The sequence below is a fragment of the Mustela nigripes genome, chromosome 14, assembly GCF_022355385.1.
Source record: "Mustela nigripes isolate SB6536 chromosome 14, MUSNIG.SB6536, whole genome shotgun sequence".
Taxonomy (NCBI): Eukaryota; Metazoa; Chordata; class Mammalia; order Carnivora; family Mustelidae; genus Mustela; species Mustela nigripes.
In genome coordinates this window covers 2,105,603-2,131,437 of record NC_081570.1, presented here as the reverse complement: position 1 = coordinate 2,131,437, position 25,835 = coordinate 2,105,603, and the positions used below count along the sequence as shown (strand labels likewise).

General features: G+C 63.0%; 2 protein-coding genes across 8 annotated transcripts; one reads left to right on the top strand and one right to left on the bottom strand.

Moving 5' to 3' along the window:
- Positions 1-250: 250 nt before the first annotated feature.
- Positions 251-25,568, bottom strand: DFFB (DNA fragmentation factor subunit beta). Of its 7 annotated transcripts, none has more exons than XR_009399714.1 (9): positions 25,285-25,568; positions 24,322-24,448; positions 20,593-20,781; positions 19,736-19,815; positions 19,289-19,459; positions 17,475-17,575; positions 16,559-16,726; positions 15,189-15,281; positions 13,826-13,913 (listed from the first exon to the last, which is right to left on the bottom strand). XR_009399714.1 is itself a non-coding variant. In XM_059376854.1 (8 exons), exons 1-8 carry the CDS (start codon positions 25,405-25,407, stop codon positions 15,248-15,250), a joined length of 993 nt encoding a protein of 330 aa, XP_059232837.1. In that variant the 5' UTR covers positions 25,408-25,568; the 3' UTR covers positions 13,825-15,247. The 7 variants fall into 7 exon arrangements, 4 of the variants coding, with proteins under 4 accessions (XP_059232836.1, XP_059232837.1, XP_059232838.1 ...); XR_009399713.1 differs by having other exon boundaries at positions 13,827-13,913; positions 14,005-15,281; XR_009399715.1 differs by lacking the exons at positions 13,826-13,913; positions 15,189-15,281; positions 16,559-16,726 and adding exons at positions 251-467; positions 1,070-1,236 and having other exon boundaries at positions 25,285-25,564.
- Positions 2,767-10,614, top strand: C14H1orf174 (chromosome 14 C1orf174 homolog). The gene is made up of 4 exons (XM_059376858.1): positions 2,767-2,913; positions 8,216-8,326; positions 9,177-9,653; positions 10,033-10,614. Exons 1-4 carry the CDS (start codon positions 2,899-2,901, stop codon positions 10,144-10,146), a joined length of 717 nt encoding a protein of 238 aa, XP_059232841.1. The 5' UTR covers positions 2,767-2,898; the 3' UTR covers positions 10,147-10,614.
- Positions 25,569-25,835: the final 267 nt, after the last annotated feature.

Sequence of the window (25,835 nt, the reverse complement as noted above, 5' to 3'; positions counted from 1 at the left end):
CGAAACCACCGACTTAAACAACTGAAAATCCTCTCCAACCTTCTCGCCAGCCCCGCAGTGTTTGTGGAAGGCAAACACTGAGCTGTGAACATAGCGGAGTGTTGGGCGGTGAGCCTGGGTTACGGGTGAGAACACAGAGTCTCCTCCCCATCTTCAATCCGCAACCCCCTCCTATGCATTCTTCCCACCAGCCATCCCTCCAACATGTCCCTCCAGCATGTCCCGGGCACTCAGCCGGGCTCTGGGGCCACGGTTGTGAGCTAAACACGGGCCTCGGCTTCCGGGACCTGGAAGGCGGGGGCGCAGCTAGTCTGGAAGAGGGAAAGGAAGCACATGGGAGGAGGGAGAGAACCCAAGAGCATCTCCTGCAGCAGCTCTGGGCTTCCCGCCTTGCAGGGAGGGACGGCCTTGGGCCAGGCGGGGGCTCCTGCCGGCTTCCTCCCGCTGGACCTGAAAGGGGCTTCATCCTGGAGGGAAGCAATGATCCTGAATAATTCCCGCTGTCACTTCCTACAATGAGCCTTATCGGACCCCCGCACCCCCGTGCGCTATCCCCTGAGCACCCATTCCCACCCCCCGCCTCCACCCCCACCCCCAGCTAGACTACAAACATGACAAAGGCAGGTGCACCACCATTGTAACTCGGCCTAGCTCAGTCCCAGGCACAGAGCAGGAGCTCAGCAAACACTGAATGAGGGAGTGGGCAGGAGCTCAGCAAACACACCGAATGAGGGAGAGGGCAAGCAGGAGGGAAGAGAGGCGAGCTGCAGGCAAAGCAGAAGGCTAACTAAAGCTGTGGGGAGGAGACCAGCGTGTGGGCAGCGGGAGATGGCTGCTGATGCCCCTCCCCGCAAGGACCCCCAGTTTAGGCTGATCTGAGGTTCCGGGGGAGTTAGCCAGGGAGATGGATGGGGGCTGGGGAGAGCAGAAGGCACAGTGCAGCGCCAGGTGGGGAAGGGGACCCGCTGCACTCTGGGAGCCAGGAGGGGAGAGTGGGAGCAGCAGAAGGCGAGGGCAGCCGGGCTGGATGGGTCTGGAGGAAGGGCCGGGGGGTGGGGGGGTACCTCACCTGCGCCACCTTCACTCAGCGAACATTCCCGGAGCTCCTGCTGTGTGCTGGGCCTTCCAGGCCATGTGACGTCCGGTTCTTGATCCTAGAAGCAGTGAGGCAGCCCCCGGAGGTTCAGGAGGGGGTCAGGCCACCACTGGTGAGTGACCAGTCTGTTGCTGTGGGCACTGTGGGCAAGAGGAGAAGGGGGACCCGCCGCATGGTCTAGAATTACCAGGAATGGTCATTGATCGGAGACGGACGAGGAAGGAGGGTTAGCTGACCGGGAGGCCCTGGGCGTCAGGCTGGAGCAGCTGCGGGGCTAGAAACACCGTTCACACAACCTTTGCAACCAGAGTTGAAGCCCTTGGAGAGGCAGAACTCCAGCGGCACCCAGTTCTCCGGCCTGTCCGAGTCAGGCGTGCCCAAGCAGGGGGCCCGGCATCCGCTGACGCCAGAGCAACTGGAGAGTCAGAAACTGGCCGGTGGTTGTCAAGTGCCAACCGACGAGAAGTGGAGTTCTGAAGGGCTCCGGAATAAAAGCACGGAACCCAGCTTATTAGGAAACCAGTCTCAGCAGAAGTGGGACAGGTGAGGTGTTTAACACGGCTGGGCCTTAGGTTTCCCTCCAGCGGCTGCCAGTGATTAGATCAGTTTCCTTTCCAAACGGACTTCCCTGCCAGGCCCCATTCGTCTTCTCCCTTCCACACAGGCCGTGGGAAATAAGGCCGCGGGCAACGCAGCCCCGAGAAGGGAGAAGGATCCAGCAGGCCACCAGGCAGACGAGCGCGCGTGAGCGTGCACACCAGCCCCGTGCATGCCGGAACCAGAGCCCAGCGGCCTCCCTGAAGGGGCTCGGGCTGGTCAGCACCGCAGGGAGGAGCCGGCGGGATCCGTCTGGCGGGGAACGACGCGCACGGGCACCCTCAGATCGGCCACGGGCCGAAGCTCAACACGGGTCACTTTTCAGCCTTTCACAGCTGAACTGGAGAATCTAGTGCATCCCACAAAACTGCCTGACCTGGACGTTCTCACCTGTAAAAACAGTTGTAAACACGGCTTGCACTGATTGCAAAGCCTCCTGTGGCTGGGGCTGCCACGGTGCGAGCTGAGGGGTCCGGCTGCTGCCCCTCGGGCCTGAGGGGCGAGAGGACAGGGCTGGTGTCCCTCAGCCCTGGTTGGGGGGTTACTGAGGGGCGAGAGGACAGGGCTGGTGGCCTTCGGTCGGAGGCGCGGGGCTGGGGAGGCGTCCTGGACCCGAGCTGGGCGCCTGGCGTGCTTAAAGGCAAGGCTGGATTTTTCTGTCTTTAAAACTCTCAACGGCGGCCACTGGCCTTAACGCAGGGTCCCTGAGCCCCGGGGAGGAAGGGCCGTCCGAGGGCGGCCTGCGGTCCACCTCGGGGCCGGAGCCGGGCCACGCGGGGGCTCGCCGGCCCCCAGGCCAAGCGCACTGCGGCAAAGTCGCGACGCTCACACCGCGGGGCCCAGAGCCTGGACACCGACCTCCGCCGGGGCCTCCGGGGAACAAGCACTTCCCGCCTTCCCGGGGACACGCGGCCGGCGCGTCGGGCGATGCCCCTCACAAACATGGCCGCCGCCCCGCCTAACCGCGACGACCGCGGAGGCCGCCCGGCGGGTGCCCCTCACAAACATGGCCGCCGCTGCGCACGGCGCGGACTTTGTTGGGTCACGCGCAGGGCACGCCGGGCTGTGATTGGTCAACCTTCGGGTGGCGTCGGACGCCGGGGCGCGGGCCGCGGGCCGCGGGGTCGCCGCTCCTTTGAGAAGCGTTAGGCCGGGACGTGGGGACTCGGGGCGGTGCTGGGGGCGGCAGCGCGCCGCTCACACCCATGAGGAGCCGGAAGGTGAGGGGCCGAGGCCGGCGGGGGGGCTGCGCCGAAGAGCCCGGGGCTCCGGCCACCCATCGTCTGGGGAGCTAAGGAGTGACCGCAGTGCGCCCAGGGCCGAGGGGCGGCACCCGCTCGGCCGCCTCGGGGTAGGGCCTCCAGACCACGCCGCCGGGGGAGCGGGGGTATCCTGGTCACGGCCCCGCCGGGTACGGTGCAGCCCGATCGCTGTCTGGGGTGGGGCTCCCAGAGCGCCCCGGGGGGCGGGGCATCCCGGGTCACGCCCTCGGTGTAGGGAGCTCCCAGACCGCGCCGGGGGCGTGGGGGGGCGGGGGGCGGGGAGCAGCCTGGGTCACGCCCCCCCACCCCCGGGTAAGGGGCTCCCAGATCCCGGCCTGCGAGGCGGGCATCCTGGGTCACTGCCCCGGACAGAGGGCCGCCAGGTCTCATCCCAGGAAAGGGTCCGGAGCCGGTCTGGACCCCGGAACCGCTGCCACTACCGCAGCCCTTGGTTTCCGTCTAGGCGGCCGGCAGCTCGGGGGCCGCGTGGGGTGGGAGGACACCGGCCCGGCCGCCGGTGCCCGCACTGGGGACCCCGCGGGGCTCCGCCGCTGGGTGTTGGGGTGCGGGGGGGTTTCAGCAACTTGACCTCCTGCGCGCAGTTGCTGGGCCCGTTCGCAGGTTCCGACGGGCTGGGGCGCTCGCGGGCCGTGCTGCTTCCGTGGCCTTGAAGCTCGTCCGCTTTCTTCTGTTCTCGCTTAAAGGCCTCGCGGTGGATATTCTGTAACGCGGCTCTTGAGTGACTCGTTCGCTACTGTGTAACGTTTTGTTCCCAGCGCTTGCTCTGGGCTCTGCCACACGGAATCCGGAATCCGCGCAGGTCTGTGGCTGCCTGGCCCCCGCGCGACGTGCCTGTGCCTTTATTCCTTGGCCCGCTGTCTCGGGGTCGCACACCTGTTCCCTCTGAGGGTCGGCAGCCGCAGTCCTGCCGGGTTCTCTGTCCCCTGCCGGCATCTCCTCAGCCAGCGCAGCCGGACCCGGCCGTGCCCTTCATGCGGGTGCCGCCAGGGCACATCCCTTTACGCGTGTCCGCAGCTGCTTCCGAGGCCAGTTGAGAGGAGGACGTCCGCCTGGAAACGGGGTTCTGCAAGGACAGTATGACCTCCCCAGTGCTCGCTCACCAGGGATCGCGGACTGTCCTTCAGCACTCCTCGTAGGACGGGGCTGCTGACCGCTGGTCCCCCCGCTGGCCGCAGGTCCCCCCGCCGGCCGCAGGGCCCCCTGCCGGCCGCAGGTACCCCCGCCGGCCGCAGGTACCCCCGCTGGCCTGGCGGTGCCTGTCCCGCAGCCGTTCTTGAAGGACGGCTTTGCTCAGGGCGGGATTCCTGGTTGGGGATGTTTCTTAGAGATCCTGGAGTTGTGTGACTGTATCCACTGATGCTGCCAAGTTAGTGACGGGTTTCTGGAGCTCCAGCTAAGGGAGGGTCGTTCTCCGAGCCGTCTTCCAGGTGTCTTTGGTCCCTGGCTTTCCGGACTCAGCGCCGTGTGCCTTGGCGGACCTCGTTGCATTTCTCCTGTTGGGAACGGAGTCCTTAGATTCCTGTTGTGTTGGTCGCTATTTTTCAATAAATTTGGGGAGCTTCAGCCGTTATTTCTCTGTCTTTTCTGTTCCTTTCCATCCTGGTACGCCCCTTACACGTATGTTGGTGCCCTTACGTGTGTCCAGGGTATTCTCGAAGACTTCCTTTCTCACTCTCTTTTCTCTCTGTCCAGTTCTTTACTTGTGCTTTCTCGTAGCTCTTGAACAGGCCCCAAATGGCCACTTTCAAGTCTTTTTCGGATAAAGTCAAACAAACCCAGCCACTGTCGCTGGCTGTATTCCAGGGTACAGGTCTGCTCTTCTGTTTCCTTGCATGCTCCACAACTTTTTGTCACATCTGGGCTTTTCAGAGAACTTAGCAATTCTGGGTTCCCCACGGCTTGTGGCTGTTGGTAGGTGTTTTGTTTTAGTGATTGGGCTGATGCTTCTGTTGGACGCTTTATTCCCCTCTCCCCAGGTGACGGTCAGTCCACTGCCCGGGCAGCACCTTCACCCTGGGGGACGCTCTCCTGCTGCTCACAGACCACACCTGGCGCTTAAACTCCCATGGATTGCTGGGTTTGCCCGAGTCGCCTGGGGCCTAACTTGCTCTGCAAACTAATCCGTCACTGGGTGGCGGCTTTGAAGGCTAAGGCCTGGCTTCCGAGTCGTGTTTGGTGCTTGCTCCAACGCCAGGAGGGCTCCTCCGGCTGCGGGATTCCCCGCGTCTCTCCTGCAGACTGTCTGGCCTGAAGTTTATCTTGGTTCTGTCGTAGCTGCCTTTTTTCCACATCCTCTGCGGTTCCTGAGACCTCCTAAGGCCAGACCTTCTCCGTACTCCTGCAGAGGAGGTCAGTTCTGAGGGGAGAGACAAGAGCCCTCTGTTGTAACGCCTGCCTCCCCTGCGGGCAAAGTCTCAGAGTCAAACGCTCCGTCGAGGGACCTTGACAGGCTTCACTGCAAGACACCTGTGTCACACCCAGAGCACTCTTGGAGAAGCGACGGTGCAGCAGCCCGAGCCCCCCTGGGCCTGCTTCTCCAGGCCTGGAACCACCTCCACAAGCAGGGCAAGGGTGAGGGGCCCCAGTCTTCTTGGTGCTCTGCCCAGGCTGTCCCACGGCTGTGGTCTGGGCAGAAGGAAGCCCCCTCTTCTCAGCGCCCCCCCCACACACACACCCCCGGGACTTAGCGTGGGAACAGTGGGACGAGGACAGAGTCAGAAAGGCTGACATCCCGCGCCAGGTGGGAGGAGACCTCTGTCCGGGAGCGTGTGGGCGCCCCGTTCCTCGGCCGTGGGGTCTAGAGTCACACACCGCTGAGTTCTGCCGGGGGTCCTGAGTGAGTGGTCCTTCGCTTGTGCTTTGCCCATTTCCAAAAGGCTTAAATGGTTTTTCATACTTTCTGCCAGTTTTATAGGGGTCAGCGGGATTCCTCATGCTGTCTTGCCCTTTTGGGAAACCACATTTTTGCCTTTGACGTCCGTTTTTAACCAGTCTGCCTGGAAGGCGGACGACCTCAGCAGCGGAAGTTCTTCCTTTGGGGATTACGTGGACGCCGCCGGCTCTCCGAAGCAGAAGAAGCTGCTAGATGCTTGACGTGCCGGAGCGGGCTCCTTGGGGGTTCCGCCCGAGACTGAACCAAACCATCGCGCATCCGGTTTGGCTGCAGCTCTCGGGTGGATGACGGGCGGGACCAGAACCACCACAGCTCCAGAGCGTTGGCCTGGACCCACCAGGGTGTGTCTTCAGGGGCCTGGAAAGTTGAAGATGAACACGCCCACCCAGGGAGCCTGGTGCCTCCTACGATGACAGACAGTTCCTGCCTCGGAGATGAAGACAGAAAGCCTCTGGAAGCGCACGGTGTCGGAGAAGAGCCAGGACGCCGCCCACCCCTGCTCAGCCCCCGCGGAGCTGCCGAGCAGCTTCACGCGGCAGCTCTTGGAGCTCACATGAGTGCCGTGCGCGATGATACAGGGCAAGGAGAACTTTAGGCCACACAGCACTCGGCTGACCTCACACAGGCTCCTCCACGGAGCCATCCTCGTCTTAAAGCTGCTCCTTGAAAGCTGTTGAAGCGGCAGGCACAGCGCCTGCCACGTCAGCACTCGGTGACACTCGGTGACAGCAGCAGCTGTCCTCAGGGCCATTTGTCCGTCCTTCCGTCCCCCACTGCGCCCAGCCAAGCACAGTCGCGTGGGAAAGTGTTAGGAGGACTTTTAACAGAAGAGAAGACGGTTGGTGGCCTGGGATGGACGTGGCCCTTCCCTCCCGGGGAGAGAGCTCCGGGCCGTGTGCTGGTACAGGGCGGGGGGGGGGGGGCGGTTCCAGCGCCTCTGCAGGCTCCGCTCCCCACACGTGGCTGCGCCTCCACAGCTGCCGGGTTTCAGCAAACACGCTCTTGACACGGCGCGGGCCCAGGCCCAGTGCTCCCACGCGCCAGGCCCTCTACCTGGTCCCGAGCTCTTTGCCCCTGCTGTGCGCACAGCTGGGAGGGTACCTGTCCTTCCACGGGCCGCTGCCTCTCCTTTCCCTTGCATTTGAACGCCCTCCGGGACATTCCCGCTGTCACTCAGACTGGGTGAGCCGCCACCTCCCAGGGCCTCTGGAAAGCCATGGCTGGGGTGGGGGGCGGCAGGACAGCGCGGTACAGGCTCTACGCTGGCCTTTGATGAGTCTCCGCTGTGGAACCTGCCACCCTTGGCCCAGCCCCGGGGCCCGCACATCTGGGGCCTGCTGGGACGCTAGCCCGCGGGCCCCCCACCCACGTGCCCACGGGTCCTCGCCCACTGCTGCGCGACAGACCTTTATTGTCAGGCTTCAGGCTGAGCTTCAAACGGATCGTCCTCTCAGTGCATTTGGTATCCGTTCCAGAACGGAAAAAGGAATGAGTGGAAAACTGGGGAAACTCAAGGCAGGTGTGTGCTTTAGGGAGCGGGGGGGCTGCACCAAGGCGACCTGGTTTGGCCAGAGGCACGTGGGTTCTCAGTTTTTAGTGTTTGGGGTCATTCCTTCCTTGTCGTTAGGAGACTGCGTTGCATTCAGAGTAAACCAGACACAGACTGCTAAGTCGGTCACGTTAGCCACAACTTAACTGCTTTAATCCAGCAGAGTCGGGCTGTTTCCACCTCTACGGGGCGGAGGGGGGCTTTGTTTTTCCTGTGCCCTTTTACGGAGAACTTGTACACTGTATAAAAGTTGGAGAACCTTCTGAGAAAGGGGATGTGTGCCTTCTGAACACATCTGAAGCTGACTTAATGCCGACGAACTCCCAAGTGGAGGTTCCTCCAAATGTGTGCCGTGAAGGGGACACACCGCCCCGAGCTTCCAAGACGGTAGCGAAGAACAGATGTGCATTGTCTTTTTTTTTCTTTTTTTTTTTTTTAGAGATTTATTTCTTTGACAGAGAGAGATAGCACAAGTAGGGGGGGGGGGGGGTGGGGGTGGGGAGAAGCAGGCTCCCCGCTGAGCAGAGAGCCCGATGCGGGGCTTGATCCCAGAACCCTGAGATCATGACCTGAGCTTAAGGCAGATGCTTAACCCACTGAGCCACCCAGGCGCCGTAGAACAGATGTGCATCTTAAACCCGAAGCAGTTCTGTTTGCACACGGCCCCAGGTGTTTTTCCAGGAGGAGGAGGAGACGGGGCGGGAGGGACTCCGCAGCGGTTTCTTCGGGTGGGGACGCCCCGTGCCCACGCTCACGTCCCCGAAGAGCACTGACTGACGCTCTGGGACCTGCTCTAGCTCGCAGGTGCCGTGCGGTCCTCAGCGCGCCTCCGAGCCCGCCGCTGCTCAGCCAGGTTGGCCTCTGCCCGGGAAGCCGGCCCCGCCACGTCTGCCGGGACGCTATGCCAGGTGAGCCTCGCCAGCACAGAGACGCCGGGACTTGACTGGGGTCCGTTCCTGTACAAAACATTGGTCCTGAGGTGTGTAGGCAAGAGCGGGGTTGCTGACCCCGCAGAGGGACTTCGAGCGCTGTGATCACGGGGTCTGAGAAAGCTGCGCTCTGTGGGCTGGGGCCGTGTCCTTGGAGCGCTCCCCCGGCAGGGGACACACGGGGCTCACGCTCTGTCCCCACACGCCCCTCTTCCAGTCACTCTGGGAACTCAGCTCTATAGCCTTCCGCCTGAGGTCGCTGGCACAGAGCCACGCCCCGTCCCCCTGCAGTCTTGGGGAGCGAGCTTTGCCCCGCAGCCCTGGTGCCCAGAGTCACTGGAAGGCCGACCTCCCCCACATCCTGCTCAGGGGTCTGGCTCGACTCGGTCTGACTCCCGCAGCTCACACGGTTCCGCGTCGTGTGCTGCTCTAAAGACCGTGACGTCCCTTTAGTGGTGTTTGCGAGCCCCTGCTCTGCCCAGAACGCCTTCATGCGGCTTACGTTCTAGCAGGCCTGCGTGGGAACTGGATGTCTGTTGGCATTTTATCCTCCATCCATACCTGCTTCGGAGGTTCCCTTGGGCACTCCCCAGGCCCGCGGGTGAGCCAGCACGGATGGGAGCCGAGGCCGGTGTGTCTACAGTTTCCCAGCCACCGGCTTAAATTCTGTGCCTTTGGAGGCCGTGACCTAACCCTGTCCTCCAGGGTGTGGCAGCAGCATCTGGATTGTTCAGGAACGCTAGCCTCTGGGACCGAGATGTTCTGGATTCTCTCCCTGCCCCGTAATCCTAGGTGTGTCTGGTTTCCTCTTACACTTTTCTCTTGACAGGCCTCGTCACGCAAAGCTGCCGACAGGCGAATTTCCAAGAAGTTCAAGTATGACAGAGGCCATCTTGTGAAATCAGAATTACAGAAACTTGTCCCGAAGGGTGAAAGCCTTGGGCTGCCCAAGATCCCCCCCAGGAGCCCTTGTAACAATGAGTCTCTGGGGTTCGCTGAAGACCAGGGGCTACCTCCAGGAAAGGGAGCTGGGGCTCCTGCCCAGCCGGAGGCCACAGGGCCCCCCCTCGGGGCCCGCACAGCTGTGGGCGACGCCAGCCCCGCAGAGACTGAGGATGGCCTGTGCCTGCCCACACCCGGGGTCCTTCCAGGGGAGGAGCCTTACGGCAGCCATGCCACACGGGGCGGGTCGGCGGAGCAGGCGCCGAGGCCCCTGCTACAGACGGACGACAGCGTCTTTCTGGACGAGGACAGCAACCAGCCCATGCCCGTGGGCCGGTTCTTCGGAAACGTGGAGCTCATGCAGGTAAGATGGGCGCCCCCGCACGGGCTGCACACAGGGTCAGCTCACGGCCTGCGTGTGGCACTGCCTCAGGACAGGCCCCATTCCTGGTGAGGAGGGGACACACCGGCCACCTGGGAGCAGCCCCTCCCTGTCCTGAGCAGGGGATCCTTGCCCGGGCGCGGCCTCTGCTGGGAGGCCTCTCCCCCCTTGCTCGGCCATCGGGGTGGGGGCTGGTGCGGACTCTGGGCCGCCCCCTCGCTCATGGGAGGAGAGCAGCTCCCCCCACACTTGCTGGCTGTCCTCTTCCCTCGGATCAGCTGGGGGCAGGGGCGAGCCCTCCCCTGGGGTGCTCACCAGTGCGACGGGCCGGCGGTGGCTGAGGTGACTCTTCTCCCTCCAGGACCTTCCTCCAGTGTCTTCGTCCTGTCCTTCGATGAGCAGACGGGAGCTCCGGAAAATGCACTTCAGAGCCAAAGATGACGACGACGACGACGACGACGGAGCCGAGATGTAGAGAAGCTGCACGGCGGTTCCTTGCGCATTTAACACCCTTAGTAGTTTTGACAGTTTAGCAAGTGACGAGATTTATATCAATTGTCTCCCAAGAAAATGTGTTCTTAGCCAGATGCTGAAACGGACCCATGAAGGTCCTCGGGCAGGACAACGGGTGCCTGGAGCGTCGACACTCGTGACCCGGAGCCATCTCTCAGACTGGCCTCCGCGGCTCCACGCCTTTTCTGGAGTCTGCGGCCGCGCTGCCCGGGGTCCGTGGGAGAGACCCTTCCCAAGAACACGCCTCCCTCGGCTCTCTGGCTTGGCTAAGGCGTGAGTTTATTTTCCATTATCAGAAGCAGGTCACTCTTGTGATCGAGTCAGTGCCAGCTCTTGAAGGCGCCTCCTTTACCCTGTACACGGAGCTGCAGTTTACCTCGGAAACTTGCAAAGTACGTATAATAGAGAAATAAAATATATTTTGAAAATACTTGTAAAGAAATCTTTGTTTCTAAAACCAAAGACTTGGAGGACACGAATCCTGTCTTCCGGGTGTCGGGCCGGGTTGGCCTCTGTGCCCGCTCACTGCGGGGAGGGGACACCAGCGAGGGGAGAGCTGAGGCCGCGGGCTAGAAGGGACAGCACGCGCACCCCCGTGTGGATCGAGGGGTTCCCGAGACCGCCGCAGTGGGCCACGCAGTCCTCGCCCCGTGTGGGGACGAGGCCCGATGTCCCCAAAAGCTGTGGCCCCCCTCCGTGGTGTAACCAGTTACAGAGATTACAGAGCGCTGGGGAGAGAACACAGCAGGGAGCCCGGGTCCCCCGTGACCAACGCCAGGAGAAAAGCTGCCTCCAGCTCAGGACGACGGGGACCGAACCGTGCAACACGCGACGTCTCCTCTGGAGCTGCGCCCGCACCCTGGTCCTCTGGAGCTGCGCCCGCACCCTGGTCCCTCGCCCGTGGTTCTAGTTACCCACACTCCGCCGCCGGGCGGAAGCCAGGGTCCTCCTGGGACGCTTCGTCAGAAGATCCGAAGCAGCCCGACGCCGTCGCCTGCCCACGCCGCTCAGGGCCGTCACGTGCGCATCCTCCCGTCCCCGTCCCGGGAGAAGGGCAAGCGCAGGCCCAGGAGAGCTCGAGGCCGCGGACCTCTAACCTCACGGCCGCGCCTCACTGTGACTGCTCGTTCCCTCCTGTGCCTCGGTCCCGGTTCCAGGTGACCTCAGGGGTGTGTACAGGACGGGGCTGGCAGTGAAGGGCTCGGGACCAGCCGCACAGGCAGCCACTGGGGGTCTTGGAAGGGACCCCCCGCCGGTAACACATTTCTGACTTAGTAATAACAGCAGCTCAATTTAACCCTATGAATTTCTAGAAACACTCGAACGTAGGTCTTCGCACGATGACGTGCCCGTGGCTGGGGGAGCAGTGTCGGAACTAGGAGAGCCGTCCTGCCACGCTGTCCCCAGCGCCCGTTGTGCAGGGGACCCTCAGACCCACTCCCCTAGGACTCAGGAGAGAAGCCACGATGCTCACAGTCCCGTTTATCACAGGGAAGCCACCCGCAGGGAAAATGCCAGAGGAACAGCCTCCTACAGTGGTTCTCGGGGCAGCACGGACGCAGGCTTCATCCTCCAGGCACCCGAGAAGCTCACCCGGGCCCTACTGGGGTCAGTCACACAGGCTTGGAGTGCCCACCTGGGACTGAAATGCCCCCCGCTGTCCCCGGTCTCACCTCCTCAGCCCCTGCCTTGCTCGCACCCCTCACTGGGCTCCTTCAGCCCTGACCCTGGACTCTGCACGGCCGCTGCCCATCCCAGCTGCCAGAGGCGCCTGCAGGACCGCGGCCTGGAGCTCCTCCCTCGGCAGCCTGGCCCAAGAGCCCGCGGCGAGTGGAGGCCCTGCCAGCACCAGGGACCCGGCGCCCCGATGTCACCACAGTCACACACCCACAGCAGGGACCCTACACTCCCAGCTCCTAGAGTTTTCCCTCCCTTCTTTGGTTGAAAACAATGAACCCCTATTTTGCCAAGAGGTTGAGCCACCGACTCACCTGGGAGCCTCAGGGTCCCCTAACCACCAGGTGATGACCCCCCTGCCTCCCATCTGAACCCGGCACCCAGGCTGCAGGCCCCAACACAAGCAAACTCAACCACACGGCAACCGCGGCAGCCCTGCAGCTGCTGCTCCAAGCCGAAGACTGGATTTCCGAGTCCTGCCTCCCGAGGGGACGTAAGTGCCCATCAAGAGGGTGAGCAGGAGCTCACAGAGGGCCGTGCGGGTGGCAGCAGAAGTCCCAGCATATCAGATCTCAGATCCTAGCCCGGCAGGAGGCCCTCGCACTGCTGCTGGGCTGGGGAAGGAGGGGCCACAGGACAGCTCGACAGGCAGACAAGGGCCAGGCAGGCTTTCCGGCACCCCCGCCTGTGCGCTTCCCCGAGCGGCCAGCTGAACAGCACGTGCTCGGTGCCCGCACGGGGCTGGCTCGTCCTGACACCTGTTTCAGTAAAGAAAATGCAATGACGTGTGTCGTTTTTTCAAAATCACTGACCCTTTATTTTCATCCTTATCATTCCCAGAGAGTGCCAACTTTCGATGGGTCACTTCTGAAAAATCTTTGTTGGTTTTTACAATTATACAAAAGTAAAAATTCAGGTATTACAATCTGCAGGACTTTAAGAAGTCAATTTTAAAAAATTATGAAATAAGTGCTTATTTCAAAAACTTCAGGTTTTACAAAACACAAGATTTAGAAAATTAGCCCTTTCTAATCTGGAACACCCCCACCACATCTCCAGGGTTACTGTCCAGAAGGCACGTTTCCTCACAGACTCCCGTGTGCAGAAACACGCACGTGTGACACACACAAAGGCGGTTATAAGATCAGGTCACGGTCCACGTGGGGAAGCCACTGAGCGCCTTGTGCCCTGCCACACGGCCCCCTGTTTCCGCACAGAAACATACCAGCGTGTCGACGGGGAAGATGCCTGACCATTTCTGATTGACAAGAACAGCAATGTCCTGTGCTCCGGCACCAGACCACAGTCAGCCCTTCCCCTACGAAGACATGCTGGAGGGTCTCCCACTCTCTGCCACCAGAAATGACAGTCCTTGCACGTGCTTTACCGAATTCAAACGTTTTACCCCAAATGGGCTGCAACCCTTGGGAGCAATCAGAAAAGCCGAGAGGGCAGAGCTCTGCATGTGTCGTGCGAGCGCCAGCCCTGCCGAGCGCGGACACAGACCACTTGTCCCTCAGGCCAGCGCAGCCACGTCTGGCCTGACTCCGGGCCAGTGGGGAGGCCACTCTGTGTGTGCACGGCAGTGGGGCCATTGGGGCGGCGGGGCTCGAGCTGAGGACGATGCCTCGTTCCTGCCCACCCACACGTGTCCTGGCTGTGCGGCAACAGGTCCTCTGGCACTGGAGCTCAGCAGTGCAAAACCCGCTTCAGAGACGTAGCGGGGACCTCTGAAGTCTCCAGGAGCCACGCAGTGACAAGAACACAAACAACGGGCATCGCACCCGGGGAGGAGGCGCGGCCGCCCGTCACGCCTGTCACTGGCCCCTGCGGGCCGGTCGCCGCCTCTTCGGCTTTGTCCGCGGTCTGTAGAGCCTGCGTGGGTCGCAGCTGAGCTTGTGGGTAGTTTTCTTATGGCAGGCGATGTGGACCAGCTTCAGGTTCTCCGAGGTGAAGAGTAGGTCGTAAAAGTACTCCCAGGCCACTTCCCTGCCGTCTCGCGCTGTCACGGCTTCCGCCAGCGTGGGGACGACCGTGCGCTTCTTCTCGATTCTGCATAGTGAGGGAGAGCCGGTCACGGGGCGCCAGCGCCCTCCGCGGCCCCTGCCAGGACATCCGTCACAGCAGTGCAGAGACAGTTCACCTGGCTTCTCCTCGGCCACCGCGGCCGAGCCAGCAACCGCGGCCGAGCCAGCAACCAGCGTGGGGGCTCACGGGAAAGACACAAGTGCGACGGTTCAGAATTCACAAGGAGCCACACTTGGAAACACCCCGGAGGAGCAGCATGGCAGGGACACCTCATCTCGCCGTCAGCAGGAGAACAGGGGGACGGTCCACTGGGGCACCACCGCACACAGCCACGCACGCTCGCCCGGCCTAGAAGCGGCAGCCTGGCTTGTCTCCCGCAGGACGGCTGGGACCACGACCTCTTTAAGTCCCGGGAAGGAGGAAAGGAAGGGGTAGATCCCGGTGGCCTCGGTCCCCACCAATGCCTGTCCTCACAGTGCTGCCGGAGCGAGCGCCTGCCTGCCGGAACCCCAGAAGTAAAGCTTCCCCTCGTCCTCCCTGGAGAGCGTTGGGAGAAGGGCCGAATGTCTGTCCAGCTCCAACCTCATGCTGTGTGTGTCCATGCTGCTTGGCATAAAACTGTTTCACTTACAAACCAGCCATTCAAGGCCCGCACACTAGCAAGTACGGAAGCCTGCGGGCTGATGAGGAGGGACGCTGGCGGACCAACTGCACAGACCCGTGTCCCGCAGCACAGAGAAACGCCAAACACAAGGGAAGAAGTGGATACTCGAGATCACAAGAAAGAGGGGGCCCCACTGCCAGAAACAGAGACGTCCACACCTGACCCGCAGGGTAAGCCACCACCCTGCAGTGCACCAGGGCCACGGTCCAAAATGGGGCCAAAGGGGAGAGCCGGGAGGTGGGACTGAGACCCCACTGCAGTCGTGAGTGCGGGAAGGGGAGTGGCGGGGAGCCCCGGGCTCTGGGGAGGGAGAAAAAGCCACCACATCGGCCACCTACTGTGGCATCCCCAGCCCCACCACCGGGGCTTGTGGGGGTGGGTGTGGCCGGGTTCCCGCTGATCCTGAAACTCTTGTGGCTGTGCTGGCTGGAGGGCAGCCTGGGGGCCGGGCTTCCTCCCCAGGGAACAGGCCTCGGTGACCAGGGGCATGTCAGGCATCTGCTGGAGCCACACAGCTGAGCCTGACCCACGTGGGGTTGGGGGGTTCCCAAGGGGCAGGCAGCGGGGGACAGGATGCGGGAGCACAACAACACAAGCATTTCCAGTCACCCAGAAAGCCAGGACCCTCGGCTCACCCTTCAGGGACACACAGTCCGACCTCACGCCGCCGCTCGTGTGGGAGCCAAGCAGGAAGTCAATACTCCGTGGTTTCGGAGCCACTGAAAGCTCTGGGTATGCGGCAGAAACAAAGGCAAAACCACTCTGTGGGGACAGGACACGCCAGCGCACACAGAACATCTACAAAAAACAATCCCGCTGACAGGAAACTCGGAACCCAGACACACCGACATCACGAGGAGCGCACGGCAGTGGGCAAGGACCCCCGAGAAAGACCCGGCCACAGCCTCTGAAACAGACAGCTGACAACTCGGGAGAGCTCCCGAGACCACCCTCTCTGCCGACGCCAACTCTAAGGCCCAGGGCTCCCGAGACCACCCACAGGATTGAGAGTGCGCGACAGGCTCCGCCTCCCAGCCGAGGTTTACGGTCACGAGGACGCAAGTGAAAATCAGCCAAGGACAGGGGCCCACAGGGTAGAGTCCAGGAAAGCCCCGGGTGCAGAGTTCCTGCCGCCCCCTCCCCACAGAGGGCACAGACCCCCTTTGGGGGATGTCAGAACAAAGAAGGTGAGTCCCAGTCAGAACAGAGGGAAAGGCCTGCGCCCGCACACGCTCTGCGGTCAAGGACAAAGGTGCTGGACCACGGCCACCGAAGAGGCAGAGAGTAGCCGACGCCCGGAGACTGTGCCGTCCGCCTTCCACGCCTGAAGGGGGACCCTGATGCCCCAGAGAAGCAGGCGACAGTCCAGGCTACAGGGCCGTCTTCCCAGGCGGGAGAGCGCGGACCGCCCACGGACCCGCACGGACACCGGGCGTCGGAAATCGGAAAGGAGCCCAGAGGTCAGATGCGCAGGGAAGCCACCGGCCTGCTGGAAGGCCTATGAGCCATATTTACTGAGAAAACATGCTCGAAGCCACGGTGTTGGGGGACAGTGCTCCCGCCTCTGCCGCCTGGCCTGCCCTCTGCTCCAGGCTGGCTGGTCCCACCCCTTAAACCCGGGACCGAGCCCACCACCCATGTCCACACACCGCAGCGAGTCACAGAAAGGAGCAGCCGATGAGCTGGAGAGGCGCACGTCATCTTTAGGCGCTCGGTGCCTGTCAGAAGGGGTGAGACCCTGCACCCTCCCTAGAGGGGCGCTCACCCAGTGGCCCAGGCACCAGGACGGCCCTTCTCCCCCCGATGTGCACCCCAGTCCCCGGAGCCCGGGGAATTGCAGGCGGGACCCGAGAATCGGCTTCCTGACCAGTCCCCAGAGCGCGTGTGCCGCCTGCCCACGGCCCGCCCCGCCACGGCCCGGAACGGGAGACCACGCAGGCCTGTCCCGCGCCAGGCTCGCCCCAGGCTGCGTTGTAACGTGGAAACTCAGACCACACACGCCTACCGGCCCGGGAACGCGGGCACCGCTCTGCACCGGAAGACACACGCCCCCGAGCTGTAGGCGCATCCTGTGAGGGTCCGGGAGGCTGCGGAGGCGCGGTGTGGTGTCCCCACGAGGGACCGCGCTCGTCCCTTCTCCAACTCAGACCCCAGGGACCCGCCGCAGCAACAGCTGTCAGAAGGGCACGGACAAAGGTCAGAGGAGCAATTCCTGGGGGCGGAACGGGTGGATCCCCAAGGGCAGGAAGGCGGCCTCCACTGTGCCCCCAACGTCCCCTGTGCACTCGGTAAAGGGGGGCCGTCTCCTTGAAGGGCACGGGAAGACCTCGGTCTTCAACAAGGAGAGACAAGGCCGTCACTATATTCCAGGAAAGTGTCTCCCCTAAGAGAACACAATTCTATTTCTGCCCTTTTCTTAGAACGAGCTCCTCCACACAGAACAATCTGCGGCCTTCGCTCTCCAGGCGGAAGCAGGGACGCCCTGCACACTGCATCGGAGCCCCCGCTGCATCGGAGCCCCCGCTCTGGGCTCGTCCTGATGGAGGTGGAGAGACCCCCTCCCACAGCAACCGAGTGCAATGCAGGACAGCGCCTTCTGGGCCCCACAGATGGGAGCTGGACGAGACACAGGGGACATGTGCCAGGTCCCACGGCGTGGATGGGGATCTGGGCCAACCCGTCAGAGCCCCTCACGGGAAAGGACACCGATCCCCGCAGGTCAGGAGCGCACAGCTGGCACCCCGCTCAGCCGGCACACCCAGGACACGGCAGGGCCCGTAACCCAGGAGCTGAGCACAGCAAACACGAGGCAGCCGGCCAGCCACGGACACCATGGCAGGGACAGGCCCCAGCAGGTGCTCTTGGGGTCCGCGAACGCAGTTCTCAACAACAGTCCTGACCCCTCCGAAAGCCGTACTCACATGTGGTCCAGGTTCCACGTGCTGAAGAGGACACGGCTCTCCCTGTTACCGTAGGGATTGATGGAGTGTTTGGATGCACAGGCGTCCACGTCGAAAGGGCCCTAGGTCACAAGAGAACACGGTCGACAGAGTGAGCTCAGCACTCACCCTCTGGTCTCACGTCAAGCTGGAGGGGCTGAAAAGGCCCACCAGGAGGATTCAGTCCTAGTAGGCGGCTGCTGCCTGGGGGTGCCTTTAGGGGCACCTGGGGGGCTCGGTCGTTAAGCATCTGCCTTCGGCTCAGATCGTGATCCCAGGGTCCTGGGATCGAGCCCCGCATCAGGCTCCCTGCTCAGCGGGGAGCCTGCTTCCCCCTCTCTCTCTCTGCTGCTCCCCCTGCTTCTGCGCTCTCTTTCCTTGTCTGTCAACTAGCTAAACAAATAAATTTAAAAAGCACCGTCTTTGGGAAGGTCCCTTTTCCCTCGTGACCCTTAGTATGACACTCCGCGTTGGCCAAGGGACAAGGTATTGTCATATTGTCAAGCTCCTGCCATTGTGAGGAACGTCAGACGTCGAATAGTCTGGACTGCCCGGCGTCGGTGTGCCTGTGGCAGTCTGTCGGCGCTCCTGGCCATGCCCCATCTTCAGTCACTCCTTCACAGATGTCGGCTGAGCACACGCCAGAGGCCATGGCACCCGCGCCCCCCACCATCCTAGGATCGTCACCCCACGGCTTGCGGCTCCCAACAGAGCCCACAGCCCCCACTCCCCCACCCCTGTTGCCTCACAGGGTCACTTGTCCTCTCCTACTGTCTCGTTTAACCCGGCTTTAAAGCATCACCTCCACCCTGAAGCCCCCAGCTTGCCCCACCCAGGGCTGGCCTGTCCCCCAAAGGCCTGCACAGCTCCCAGCTCCACACCCACTGTCCTCGCTCACATACAGACCTTGGGCCTCAGGCCTCCCGACGAGGACAGGGTGAAGCCTTTCGTCTCTGCTCCTCCCCCGTGGAGCACCTGAGCTCAGGTGAGGCCCCCGGAGAGGACCTGAGGTCATTCGGAGCCCCACACACAGCTGGCTGGAAGCAGCAGTGTTCTGCTAGTCAGGGCCCATCACCCGCACAAGCAACTGCCTAGGCAGAAGCACGGGGAGCCCGTCTGTGGGAGGGAGGCCGGGAGGCCGCGCCTGCCTCCAGGGCCGGCTGTGTACCCTCCAGCCACCAGCAGGGGAAGAGATTGTGCTGGAAATGCAAAGGGGCCCAGGTACTCGCCGGAGCCCAGAGGCCAGGAGTCCCTGCCCGTCCTTGCAGAGGCCCCCAGCTCCAAGCCCCAGACTCGTGACCCTGCTCAGTAGCCCCTACTGGACAGTGGTGCCTCTGCAATTTCTCCGGGTCTCCGGGAAGAGGCCCAGATGCTGCTTCTGGCTGCTGGGACACGCCCCCGCCCCAGCCCAGGTCATGTCTGGCCGCAAATCCTAAAATCTGAGCTGCCACCTAGAAAGTGGTTTCAGAAGCTGGGAACTGTCTTTATGCACCCATCCCCCCTCTCCCAACGGGAGCCAAAGAGAGGCCTCCACTCGGGACGCAGCCGTGCACTCCCAGCCCCATCAGTGGTTCTCAAAGGAGGGCCCAGAGCAGCGGCAGGGCCGGGGAGGCTGTCGGAAGGGCTGCTGGACCAGCAGCAGGGCCGGGAAATGGGGTGTGGTGCGACAGCCGTCAGGCAGGGAAAGGGGTTCCGATGCCATTGAAGTTGGAGAGCAGTGGCTGAGATGCCCGGAGGGAAGCCAGGGGAGGGCGGGTGCAGCTGCCGCCTGGGCAGCCCCGGGACCCTGGGCGCACCTGGCAGCAGAACCAGCCCTCTGGCGTGCAGAGCCGGTGGCCGGCCTTGGCGCCTCTGTCGAAGTAGGTGCCGTGGTACTGCGCCGCCCTGAGCTCCCGGCCCATGACGGCCACGATGCGGGAGTACTCCTCCTGGGCCTCCACGCTGACCACAGAGGCGTAAGAGCTCACCTGGAAGAAACCGGGGACCCTGCTGGATGCTGACACATGACACCCCAAAGCCCACAGTTGGGGGGGGCTTCACTGCCCCCGCCCCGTGTCCCCCGTCCACCTGCATACCCCGTGCCCCAGCACCCGCACCCCACGCCCCATATGCCCACACCTGCACACCCTGTGCCCCCTGCACCCCTCGCACCCCGTACCCTGTGCCCCATGCACTCCACACCCCCCACACCCTGTGCCCCACATGCCCGCACCCCTGCACGCCCCACTCCCCCCGCACCCCACCTCTCTCAGGTAGCTCCGGATCCGGCTCTCACAGCTGTACCTCAGGTACCCAGACTTAGTCCTGAACCGAGACTCCAAACCTGCCAGGATCGAGAGGAGACCCAACCACTCCGGGATCCGCGGCCCTGCCCTCCCGGCGGCAGCCTGTGTGCACCGCTGGCCTCGTCTGAGAAACGTGTCCTGCTCGCAGGCTCCGGTTCTCTTTGCCTGGGGAGGGGATCCCCAGACCCCCGTGTGGGCATCTGGACGCCACCGAGGGCCTGCTGCTCCTGCCCCACAGCCCCCTCATGCACAGGGCTGCAGACTCCTGGGGCTGCTCCAACCCGCCCACAGGCCAGTGACAGAACAGCAAATGGGGTCCAGGCACGCAGCAGAATGTGAGCCAGCCTGAAGGAGCGAGCCTGGGACACATGGGGACAGCACACGTGGCCTTGAGGGCCGGTGCAGAGTGAGACCAGCCAGGCCGAGGACACCCGCTGTGTGACCGCGAGTGAGGCCCAAGGAGGATCAGATCAGAGACAAAGCGAGCAAGCGCGGGCACCGGGGCAGACGTGGGGGACAGTGTCTACAGTGGAGGAACCTGAGAAAGTTCTGGAGACAGACGGTGATGACGGCTGCTCGCCAAGGTGAACGTACCCAACCCCCAGAAACTACACACTCACACGGGTTAACACGGAAAACTTCATGTTGCGCACACGTCCCCAGAGTTCCGAAATAGAAAGGCCAGCCCCAGGGCTGTGAGAGCAGGGGAGCCCAGCAAGGCCCCGGCCCGGGAGCTGCAGTGGGGATCCAGTCCCCCCTGTGCGGGGCTCTGAGCCCACCCACCCCCCGACCCCCCACCCCCCACCCCCAGCTACCTTCGAACCACGGCGGGTCCTCGGCCCTGGTCTCGGCCGCGATGTTCTCGCTGACGGTGTGCAGGAGGTCGGCCAGCAGCTTCTGCCGCAGCGGGGCCTGCTCGTCCGACAGCAGCTGCCGCGCGGCCTGGATCAGCCCCTCATGCGGCTTGTGGAAGGCGCTGAGGAGGCGACGGAGGTCACTCACGTCTGCAGACAGAAGAGGACAGAAAAGCCCGCAGCCCTCGAGCACGGTGTTGGGGAGACACGGAGCTGCCGGCCGTCCAGCCCCGCCTCGCTGCTGGGACTGCCCAGCCTCAGAGATGTCCTGGGTCCCAGTCCTTGCCCAGACACCGGCGAGCCGCTGCCCACGCCTGGGCCTGTGCACCTGCCCTGCAGGTGGTGCGTGGTCGGATCTGGCGGGAGCCACGCCAAGCGAGTGGCTGCCCTTGTCTCCCTACACAAAACCTCCCACGTCCTTGGGCTTCCTTCTAGACCTCCCCCTGGGTCTCCCCGCCACGGCGCTGCCCCGGGGGGCCTCCCACACACCCCTGCTCACACCCCTGCTCACACCCCTGCTCACACCCCTGCTCTCACCCCTGCTCACACCCCTGCTCACACCCCTGCTCTCTGCGGAGCAAGCACTGAGCACGTGGGGCACCCAAGTCTACCAAGAGCCTCGGAGACGCCTCGGCCAGCAGAGACGGCAGCACAGGGAACTAAGACGCGCCCCGCCCAGCAGCGTTGCGCCGGGAACCAGAGGCTGTTCGGTGCACCACAATCAACCGGTATCACCCACCCTTGATGGGCTAAAGAAAAAAAAATCCTGGACCACAGCCGCTGCTGCAGAAAGACTGCAGAGAAACGCTCCCAGCATGAGGGCTTGGAGAGAAGTTTCTGGACTTCACGGAGAGCATGAGCACAAGAGGAAAGTGCAGAGAACGTGGGCTTCGTCAAAACGGAAAACCTGCGCTCCGTGAAGGAGCCTGCTCCGGGCTGCAAAGACCAGCGACAGCGCGGCGGGAAACGCCCACGAGCCACACGCCTCCCACCACGCATCCAGAACACACGGTGGGAAAAGACCAAAACACAATAGTTGCAAACTCCAGTGAGAAGACGGACCAAAGACAAATGCACAGAGACACTTCCCCAGAGAGGACAGCCAGACGGCCGACTAGCTCAGGGAAGGAGCCAACCGCACGTCCCACAGGAGCGCAAAGTCGCCCGCGCGGAGACAGCTCTGCACACCCATCGGGGTGGCTGCACGGGAGACAGCCACACCGCCCGAAGCGGGACACGGGACAGGGGCCGCCGCTCTGCAACAGTCCGTTCCTCTGTTTGAACAAAACCACTTCATTGAGACGGGTCCCCCGCCCCTCACAATCCACCATGTGAGAGGCACAACCCCGTGTCTCCTAGTCCTCGAAAAACAGGCAAAGGTTACATACTCCACCGTGGGAACACACCACACTCCCCCTAACTGTCTCTCGGGGGCGCTATCTGGGGCTACACCTTTTGGCCACGATGAGTAAAGCATCTAATAACCACCGTGCGCCAGTTTTCCCGTGAACTTGCGCTTTTGGTCCTCTGGGGTGCACGCTAGAAGTGGGGCCGCGGGGTCACAGCTGACTCTGCTGGATCATCGGGGGACCATGGTGAGCCCATCCCCCAGGGCGGCGGCACCGCCTCACGCCCTCCAGCAACGGGCAAGCATCCCAGTCCCTCCAGGTGCTCAGCAGCCCGTGCCCAGCCCCGTGGGGTGTAGGGTGCCCCCCTCGGTGCAGTCTGCATTTCCCGGGGGGCGAACACTGTGGAGCATCTTGCTATGTGCTTGTTTGCCATCGGAGTATCTTCCTTGGAGAAATGTCTACTCACAACGTCTGCCCGATTTTAAACTGGGTTTCCCTTGGCCGATGGGCCGGAGGACTTCATTTACTCTGGTACAAGCCCGTTACCAGATACGTGATTTGCTCATTTCTCCAATCCTGCAGGTGATCTTTTCACCGCCTTGATGGGGCCACAAAAGTCTTGCATTCTGAAGTCAAATGTATCTACTTTTTTCCTCTGGGTGTTCACGTGTCTCGTGTCACGTGTAAGAACCCTTAGTCAAGTTCAAGGTCATGAACAGTGACTGCCCTGTTTTCTTCTGAGGGTTTTAGATTTCTAGTTCTTGCACTGAGGTCACTCACCTATCTTGAGTTGATTTTTGTGTATGGTGCCAGGCGAGGGTCAGGCCCACTCTTCGGCATGTGGGTGTCCCACAGTCCCGGCGACATCTGGTAAAGGGGGGATTCTTGTCGCAGCGGACGGTCTTGGCACCCCTGGCACCTTCAGCTGATCACAGACACATCAGTTCATTTCCGGACCATCTTTCAATCCCGTGTCTCGACTACCACTGCTTTGTAGTAAGTTTTTAAATTAGGAAGTGTGAGGCTCCTCCTGTGTTCTTTCTCAAGAATGTTCTGGCTATTCTGAGTCCCTTGAAATTACATATGAATCATGGATTAGAATCAGCTTGTTGATTTCTGCAAAGGAACGAGCCGGAGTTCCTCGAGGGGCCGGGACGACTTGCAGACCAGTCTGGGGAGTGCTGACGTCTTAATGGGGTCAAACTTTCTGACCCATAAACACACTGTATTTTCCCATGGATTTAAATCCTTTTCTTGCAACAATGTTTTATACGCTTCAGAACAGAAGTGTTGCACTTCTTTTGTTACATTTATTCCTAAATATTTTACTCTTTTTGATACTATTGTGGATATAATTGTTCCCTTAATTTCATGTTTAGGGCACTCGTTCCAAGTTGGGTTTTGGGTGTATAAAACCTCCAGTGCGATGTTACAGAGAAGTGATGAGAGCGGACACTGTCGTCTTGAAAAATTAAATGCACACTTATGCCATGACCCAGCCCCTGTACTCCTGACTTGTATTCCGAAGGAATGCAAACGGGTGTCCACACAAAAACCTGTACGTGACTGGCCACGCAGGCTTCATACGTAATAGCCCCAAACTGGAAAGCAAAACGTCTCTCAGCTGGCAAACGGGTAAACAAACAGGCCCAGCCGCGACACGGAGCGCCACGCAACGGTCCACCGGAACTCACGGCACGTGGACGCTCGCTCTCAGGGGCTTACTGCAGAGTGAGAAAAGCCCATCTCAAATGATCACACACCGTGTGATTCCATTTCCTTCATGTTCTCGAAATGACAATGTTACAGAGACAAGAACACGTCAGTGCTTGCCAAGAGGAGGGACAGCAGGGCTGGGAGGGGCAGGCGTGGTTACAAAGGGGCAGCGAGCGGGAGAACTTTGCTGGCAGGGGGGCACACTGGCAAACACCAACACAGACCAGACACCGGGCACAGCCCCAGCGACCACCCCTTCCCTAGGAACTGAACGGCTGGCCAGTCTGCGGGGAATACGGCCCCTCTCTCCGGTGGGCCTCACTGGCAAAGCAGCGCAGGCCCCAGCCCGCCAGTCCCTCCCTTCTGCCCTTGGGAGTTACTAGGACAGTCAAATGAACATAAAATTTAAATAATGTCAAAAAGAAGAAAGGTCACCTGAAACACCCAACTGGACAACGGGGTTCCTGGACAAGAGGAGCGGCAGCTCTCCCTGATGCTGGGGGCTCCCCCTTCCGAGTTCTGTGCGGGAAGACCCCCGGCAGGTCGGTGTCCGCGCCCCCCGCCCCCCAGCACCTGCAAGGCCAGTCCGGCTTCCCTGCCACGCTCCCGCATCCGCGCCACTTACAGCCTTGCCAGGTCTGGCCCGCGCTGAGAAGCACCAGCTCCGAGCCGTCGGGGACGCTCCAGAAGTCATCAGCGGTCAGCTCCGTGCCGTCTTCGTACAGGCACAGGCGGGAGCCGGCGACAGGGAGCTGCGGGGACGCAGGGCGGGAGGCTTCGGTGGCGGGTCCCGGGGGCCGTTCCGTGCGCCGCGCTCCCCCAGGCCCCGAAGGGCCGCCGCGCACATGCCACCGGCAGGCGGAGACCCGGCGGAGCGCGGAAGCAGACACCCTGCGTGCGGGTCGCTCCGACGCACAAGCCACGGGGCCGTGGATCACGGCGGGGGCGCCGTGCGGGACTCGCCACGCTCGCTCTCTGGACAGGAGCGCCCGAGGCCCGAACCCCAGGCTGTTTCCGAGAACAAGGCCCGAGGCCCCCACTCGCCCGCGGGCACCGCGTCAGCAGGACGCACCCCCGGGCGTCGGCCACACGCGCTCGGCGCACCCCGCTTCCTCGGCGGCCACGGCGCGGGTCGGCTCCTCCGGGAAGGGACTCGGGGCCGCGGGCGGACACCGGCAAGCGGTCGGCTCCAGGCCGGCAGCGCCGCGCACACCCACCCGCGCGCCGCGGCGGTCCGGGGCCGGCCGGGAGAACCGCGGCGGTCGGGGCCGGCAGAGCGACGGGCGAACCCGCGGGGACCGGGGCGCCGGGAGGCCTCTCGGGGGCCCGCAGCTCCGCCCCGCCCGCTGCGGAGGGGGAAACTGAGGCCCGCGCAGGCGCACGCGGCGGACGAGCAGGCGCGCGCGGGGAGCGCGCCGAGACCCTCGGGCAGAGCCGCCGCCGTCCCCCCCGTCGTCGCGGCCCGCGGCGGGAGGCGCGGCCCCGGGAGCCCCCACGCACCGCCGCGCAGCGGGCTCAGGGGCGGGGACGCGCCCCCAGGCCACGGCCCCCGCACGGCCCCCGCCCCCGCGTCCCCCCGCGCGGGCACCTGCAGGAGGAGGCAGCCCTTCCGCAGCACGTCCTGGCAGCTGCTCCCCGCCACCCCGACCTTCTGGGGGCCGTGCAGGGCCCGCAGCTTGAACGTCTTGGGCCTCCGGGACGCCGCAGACATCCTCGGGGCCTCCGACCCCGCCGGCGGGTCCGCGCGCACGCCGCAGAGATCAGCCGAGCGGCGGGGGTCCCGCGACCTGGGGCCTCTGCTGCCGGGACCGAGGGCGCGCGGAGTGCCCCGGAAACTCCATTACCCAGAAGGCCAGGGAGCGCGGAGGCGCGGCCTCGCCTTGTGCGCAGGCGCCGTCCCCCAGAGACTCCATTTCCCAGAAGGTCCGGGGAAACGGAGGCGCGGCTCCGCCTTGTGCGCAGGCGCCGTCCCCTAGAGACTCCATTTCCCAGAAGGTCCGGGGAAACGGAGGCGCGGCTCCGCCTTGTGCGCAGGCGCCGTCCCCTAGAGACTCCATTTCCCAGAAGGTCCGGGGAAACGGAGGCGCGGCTCCGCCTTGTGCGCAGGCGCCGTCCCCTAGAGACTCCATTTCCCAGAAG